The sequence below is a fragment of the Montipora foliosa genome, chromosome 8, assembly GCF_036669935.1.
Source record: "Montipora foliosa isolate CH-2021 chromosome 8, ASM3666993v2, whole genome shotgun sequence".
Taxonomy (NCBI): domain Eukaryota; kingdom Metazoa; phylum Cnidaria; class Anthozoa; order Scleractinia; family Acroporidae; genus Montipora; species Montipora foliosa.
In genome coordinates, this window is record NC_090876.1 from 45,696,896 (window position 1) to 45,704,395 (window position 7,500).

Here is a 7,500-nt window from a genome sequence, read left to right on the forward strand (position 1 = left end):
TATTCTTATGCTATTGATAACTAATCAAACAATGGCCTTCTTTCTATAAGCCTATTCCTGTTGGCATTGAAATGTAGATTACGATATTTCTTTTGGAAACATTCCTCAGGAATCTGAAGAAAACAACAATTTTGGACAGAACTACGTAAGACAACAGGCCTCTTGGAGTACAAAAATGCTTCTCTAGTATGTGTAGGTCAACAATATTTCTAAAGTAACTTCCCCTTTCCCCTACTCTTATTCAATGTAAAATTTGGGAAGCCGCCATTGTTAGGGAAACGTTAAGGAAGCCCAAACAATATTGAATAGGTAGGACGGGGTCTTCAAACTCCGTTGATTATTTTTGCACTTAGAAAGGTTTGAAAATCAATTTTCTTGACAGTTTTGTCCAAGATTGCAGCTAGTTACTTTGCCATCATGCGAAGATTTGAATTTCATTTTCGATTTGCAATTGCTCCCATTCATAAAATGAAATCACTTTCTGATCTGAATCTCTAATCATTGTCCATGAAGTTTTAATCTGTAATATATCACCTCTTAAGCTATTAATCTCATCTTGTGACAGTGCCGTGCCAAAGACATAAAGCTCCATCACTGCTCCGTAGAATTCACCTTTGTGACCCCGAATACGACTGTCATAGCCAATTGTATAGTAGTTTGCCTGAGTGGGTGGGTAAAAGGTTTCCTTGGCATAATATGCCGTGTATCCTACTTCTTTGCCGTCAGCGAAGATGAATACTTTTGCTGTCAAGTGATTCCATGTGATAGCAACGTGTGTCCAATTACCCAGGGGAACTGTGGCACTTTCTACGGACCACCATTTCCCTTCTTTCTTAGGGTTGAGCACATGGCGACTGAATATAAACTTCTGATTTTTATAGCTGAGTAAAAACTGCCATGGATTTCTCCAATCACCATATATTCCGCCATCCTGAGGCCCAAGGTTCCACTGCATTTGTTTGATCCACATTGAAATCGTAAAGCTTCGGCCATTGATATTGATTATTGGTGACTTGGCGTAATTGAAGACACTGCCTGCTTGTCTTATTAAAAAAGCCTTGCTGCCTGGACATCTGCCTTCGATAAAGGTGGTTGGTGATTCAGCATCAGTGCTAATGTATCTTCAAAAAGACAAAAAAATACAACATTGAATTGTCTAAATTATGTTGACTTATTGGTAATTTGGATAAACGAAATTGACCTCAGTGTTCATCACCGACCTGATGTCTTTCTCTTCATTGTTTAGTACCCAATGGTCAAGGACTACCATCTCTGAAAAAAAAAAACTAAGATAAAGGAAAATGTTCGATAGGAAACAGAAACAAAATGATAGGAAGAAAGAGTGAAGGACAAAACAAAAAAAAAAACAAAAAGACAAAAAGAAAGAAAGAAAGAAGGAAATTCGAGAAACTGAGATGTAGTTGTCACTTTTCCAATATTTTAAAGCCATGCGTTGAGCATTGAGCAAGGTTTTTGAATGATACCGAGGTTATCCATGCCTCCGGCATTGTTACACAACAAATGTTGGACTGTCAGGAGCAGATTCAGACAGAGTGCTTCACTTTCATACCAAGTCCGTTTCTTGGTGTTTTCATAGACCTCACTCGATTTTTCCTCAAGTTGGGACCTCCCGCAAAATTCCTACCAAACCATTTGCAAAAGAGAGGGTTTTAACGGAGAAAGAATGTTTACTCTTGTTTCTCCGTGTACGCAACCTGACTTTTAGTTTGATTAAAATGTCATCTCAAAGCCTGTGTAAAAGTTTGCAGTTCTGTGAAAATGCAGTTTTAACACGGGAGATGCCTGTCAGGGTATAATGTGCTTTTGATTATGTTTAGGGTTTTATACCTGGTGGTAGCATCTTGCAGCATTTAAACATCTCAATACAGCTCAAATCGTTACAGTTTCCTCTGTACACGCCAACCATAAAGTACCAGTCTGGGCATTTGCTCCAACCTTTCTTATCCAGTGATTTCGAAACACTGTGATCATCACACTTTATTGACACTTTCTTCAAGCTTCGTGGTCTGCAGCATTTTGCTTGTTCAATGTTTTGTAGTGACGTACCACTGGAACGTAGAAGTCCTCGAAGGAAATATCCCTCAGCGCAGACAGCCCAGGTGCGGGCCCTGAATTATAGAAGGTAAATATGTTTTTGGCTGTTAAAGTGTTTTTATGACGCTTCACGAAGGGAAACGATCACTTGTTTTAGTCAGCCTGATGGAATCACCAACCTCTATATAAATTGAATTAACATCATTGTTTCTTAAAAAGACGTTTAAACCGATGCACCTCAAATGGACAAATCCCCGTCAACTTTTAATTTCACTTGATCAAATCATCTCCTTTCCATTTTCTCGAGTTAAAAATTATTAATTCAAAAGAAACTGTTTTAATTTTAAAGAGCTTAATTTCAATATGTGAAGAGTTAAAGTGACCTGCTCAGTGGAGTTTTCCATTCCACTATGTGGCAATCAAGAGTTTCATCCTGGTACTCGTAAGAAGGCTCACAGCATTTTCCCTTGGTAATTAAGTGTATTCCACCTTGTGAATTTGGTTGCCCTGTTCTTTGTATTCCATTTAGGTATCTTCCCAGTGTACAATTTGACCAGTACTTTGACTGAGTAAAGGCGACTTGCCAGTTCACATCAACACAACAGCTGGCATCTGTAATCGAGACAACTGAGAGTAAGTCTATGCTTAGTGTTGTTTTACGAATCATTTCTTTTATTCTACGGGCGATAAAAAATCTGATCGAGGTGAGCCATAAATGTAGCCACTCATTTCACTGAAGCTTTTGCTGATTGTTTATTGTATTAATATTAATACCTTGTATGACACACTCTCTTTTAAAACGTGGGTTTTTAGCATTGTCATCAATCGCGCTCTGGACAAGATGTCATGTTGCACCATGTCAGGAGCACATTCACGTCGAGTTATACGGCGTCATCACCTGATTTTGAGACACTTTTGACGTTCTTTATATTCTCCGAGATTCCTTATCGCAGTTTAAATCGTCTCGATGTTACAGGCGCCAGGTTACCTTCTAAGGGCCAAAATCAACGTGTTTTTGCTGTTCAGTATTTTCCATAAATTACCTTAATGCTTAAGTCATGAAATGGTATTTGAACTAAACTTACCTCCCCCAGTTTTGAATTTCCACCGATTGCTTTCACTTAAGGCACTTTCCTTATAACCATTGAACGACGTGAGTGCTATTTCATACTCTTTTCTACAACTTAGATGAAGAGTGTAGCTGGATGCGTTGCTGCTGACATGTATGGAGCTCCATATGCTATTATCAGATACTTGTACAACTCTGAAGTGTATGGTGTATCTCACAACTGGACACGCCCCTTCTGGAGGGGGGCTCCATCTGACCTCAACGGTGCCCCCCGATACGTCTTTGTTCTCGTTTGTGATTATAGGAAAACCTATTGACAGACAGCCAAGATAATAACTGACGTTATAACTGTTAACAAAGACGTCAAAGAAGATCGCTAATGGCAAAGCCAAAAGAATAATAATGGCGAAAGACGTGCATGAAAAGTTTGTCGTAATAAAGATACACTGGTTGTTGATTAAAAGTGTATTATTCAGGTCCAAAGCACCGAGGGACTCAGTTGACCTTATAAGAGCCTTTGGCTTAATAAATATGGGATGTATGTTAAAATTGAGATCTTAAAAATAAAATTAAATTGTGGTGATCGGGATTACCATAAATTGATATTTTTCCGGCATGGTAAAGAGACCCAGGCGCGGGTGTAGCGCGCAGAGCTACGATCGTGGGTGCTGCGTCTGAATAGTAACGGTTTTAGACGTCATTCTATGGTCAGCCTCGCTGCCTTCGGTTGTAATCGACAAGTTTACTTTGTTTTTTCCTTTTTGTTTACATGTAGTACAATGCAACGTAGACACCTTTCAGCCCCGAAGGTTGCAACATACAAGTGACGCGGGATGCACAGTCCCAACTTTTCCCAGTTATTGGTTTTGTTTTTGTTTTTTAATGGATGTACGTGCCCGGCTATGTTGCTTCCAGTTTCTCATATATTATAGACTGAGATATTCATTATTTAAATGAATAAAACTGTGTCATGGGCGTGGCTGACCAACGCGCCCATATACCTACAGCTTTGTATGTGTTTTTCAGATGTATAGTAGAGGCAAAATTCTCAATTATATCGACGTGTTTACTAATCAGCCAATAACCAAATTTCATTAATTAGGAAACTATTTCACGAACAGCGAGTTCTCCTTTAACAAAAGCCCTTTGAAATGGGGAACGAATGAAAAGCTTAGCAGAAAAAATAAAGGAAAATCAGTCTTATTTTGTTTTTTGAGTTAGTTGTTGCTTCTCGCTCTCCGACCAAGATTTGGATATATTTTCGATTTTCAGTTACATCCTTTCATAAACTGCAATTTTTTTCTGAAGGACCTGTTGTGGTTATGCAGCTGTCAGCTCTAATCCTTATCTATGAAGAGCAAATCTGTAATATCCCACTTCTTAAGTTATTGATCTCATCCAGAGACAGTGCCGTGCCAAAGACATAAAGCTCCATTACTGCTCCTTTAAACTTTAAGTCGCCGTCATGACCCCGAATACGACCGTCGTGGCCAATTGTGTAGTAGTTTGCCTGAGTTTGCCTGAATTGGGAAGCCGTCACCGTTGGGGAAACGTTAAGGCCTGGGGGGACACTTTAGAAATATCTGGGTGGGGATGTGCCGCTGGGACCCTGGAACCCTTAGCCTATACCAGAGCTAATTCAGCTGAATTTTGCTACACTATATTAGAGTAAACTCCCACCGATTTCCCTCTAAATTCCGATTATTGACAGTTAATAATATCCAGAGGTGTTACATGATAGCCATTTATTGACACTGTTGAGGCTGAGTTACGTAAACTTAAACTTTTTTATATTCTTGAGTGGGAATTTCTGGTTTCCTTAGTCTTGATAAAATCTTCAACCGACTGGTCAGTTTCGTAAAAAATGATACCCTATTACAGACCGAAAGGCTATGATTTATATACTCTAATAACTCCGTTGATTATTTTCTGCACTTACTCGGAAAGGCTTTAAACATCAGTTTTCTCAACTGTTTTGGCCAAGATTGCAGCTACTTACTTTGCTTTCTTGCGACTTTTTCTATTTTCAATTGCTCCCATTTATAAACTGAAATAATTTTCTGAAGGGCCTGTGGTGTCTCATATGGCTTTTGTCTCTAATTATTGTTTATGAATTCCTAATCTGTAATATCTCACCTCTTAAGCTATTAATCTCATCCTGTAACAGTGCCGTGCCAAAGACATAAAGCTCCATCACTGCTCCGTAGAATTCACCTTTATGACCCCGAATACGACTGTCATAGCCAATTGTATAATAGTTTGCCTGAGTGGGTGGGTAAAAGGTTTCCTTGGCATAATATGCCGTGTATCCTACTTCTTTGCCATCAGCGAAGATGAATACTTTTGCTGTCAAGTGATTCCATGTGATAGCAACGTGTGTCCAATTACCCAGGGGAACTGTGGCACTTTCTACGGACCACCATTCCCCTTCTTTCTTAGGGTTGAGCACATGGCGACTGAATATAAACTTCTGATTTTTATAGCTGAGTAAAAACTGCCATGGATTTCTCCAATCACCATATATTCCGCCATCCTGAGGCCCAAGGTTCCACTGCATTTGTTTGATCCACATTGAAATCGTAAAGCTTCGGCCAGTTATATTGATTATTGGTGACTTGGCGTAATTGAAGACACTGCCTGCTTGTCTTATTAAAAAAGCCTTGCTGCCTGGACATCTGCCTTCGATAAAGGTGGTTGGTGACTCAGCATTGGTGCTGATGTAGCTTCAAAAAGAAAAAATACAACAATGAATTGTCCAAAATGGGTAGAGTTATTGGTAATTTGGATAAACGAAATTGAGTTGGGCGGCAGTCTGGCCTAGTGGTTAGGGCGCTTGCCTTGAAATCCGGAGATCCCGGGTTTAAGACTCGCTCTGACCACTCGTTGAATTTGATCCGGGTAGTCACTGGTTCAACTTCCCAGCTGCACTTGCAAATAGCCAACTGGTTTGCCTCCGGCCAGTTGGGATTCTTAACAGTTGATGTTCAAAGGTTGTTGTTCTCTTCTGTCGTTTCGTTGATTGTGTTTCATTAGCCCTGAAAAGCCCCTGTGGGGAGTAGTCAATTAAGTATGTATTGTATTGTATTGACCTCAGTGCCGACATCACCAACCTGATGTCTTTCTCTCCATTGTTTAGTAGCCAATGGTCAATGATTACCATCTCTGACAAAACTGAATAAAAACAAAGATATGACCGACTGGAAGAGAGGAAACAGCGAGAAATTAAGCAAGGAAGGAAAAAAGGGCCAAAGAAAACAAGGAAAGAAATAATTTCTTTATGTAATTATAGACAAAATAGTCCAGAGCAGCTATAATGATATGTAAGGGGGATTTAATTAAAGGCTTAAATTAAAATGAAAGATTTTACAAAGCACAGCGAAGCGTATCCATAAACGAAATAGTCAAAGTCAGCGCCTTGCGACTTAGCTTCTGCCAACATACCTAACCTAAGAGGGCCCACTGACAAAAGGTGAGTTACATACCGTTTTGAGAAATTACGACTATACTTGCAAACGTCTGTAACGATCAAGAAGAAATGTGTTAGAATAAAAAATATAATATACAAGACTTCGGATAATTAAACTCGCTTTGCAGGTTTAAAGCTCGCGACAAGTGGACTAAGTGAAGGGAACGAAACTGCTCTCCTAGTTATCAGTTAAGTTATTTCAGGTGACGATACGAGGAAAACTCTCTAACTAAGGAGTTATTAATTAAATGAAGTTCTCATGATGATGTTAATTATTTCATCAGCAGATATTGGTGATACAAGGTCTTTAAATTCTCTTCGGGATTCTTTGACCCATGCATTTAATAAGTTCACTTGAGTAAAATGCGGTTTTAATGGAAACCAACGACAGTAATGTCTTAACAAAGGTTTTCCAGCTAGCTACAATCGATCGTGGTCAAAAGTTGTCGGGAAGGTTGCCCGCATCAGTTCAAATTTGCTTCTAACATCAACAACCAATCCACAGTTAAACATTGTCTCCCTAGGTCAACAATATACTTCTTCGAAATTCAAATACACCTAATTCAACTTCAAAAGTAACCCAACATCACCTCACTTCAAAAACAAAATAATGCACTTCAACAGTTTATAGACGAGCGACTGGCTGCCGGCTATGGGCGGGAGAGCTTAAACCGAAAACTCCCGGCATGCTAGCAATACGACAGCGCGGCCTGGAGAGCATTAAATAGGGCTTCTTCTTTATGTAATTACAACTACAAGTCTTACATTTTGAGCAATTAAAAACGCCAAAGGTTACTACAAACGTTTCCTAAAAGTTTCAAAACTCTTCTATAAACCTTTGAAAATGTTTCTTCATCCATATGTCCATCATTTACATTCAATTCAGGGTTCAAAATAATATAACAGCCTG

General features: G+C 39.2%; 1 protein-coding gene across 1 annotated transcript in view; it reads right to left on the bottom strand.

Moving 5' to 3' along the window:
- LOC137967369 (uncharacterized) overlaps positions 1–7,500 on the bottom strand; it is a 45,487-nt gene that overhangs the window by 13,944 nt on the left and 24,043 nt on the right. The window contains exons 4-10 of the mRNA XM_068813905.1: positions 6,607–6,640; positions 5,261–5,847; positions 3,141–3,434; positions 2,439–2,667; positions 1,849–2,129; positions 1,221–1,272; positions 535–1,121 (exon numbers count right to left, since the gene is read on the bottom strand). Of these exons, the coding sequence (XP_068670006.1) occupies positions 535–1,121; positions 1,221–1,272; positions 1,849–2,129; positions 2,439–2,667; positions 3,141–3,434; positions 5,261–5,847; positions 6,607–6,640 (2,064 nt within the window). The remainder of the gene's footprint in view (positions 1–534; positions 1,122–1,220; positions 1,273–1,848; positions 2,130–2,438; positions 2,668–3,140; positions 3,435–5,260; positions 5,848–6,606; positions 6,641–7,500) is intronic.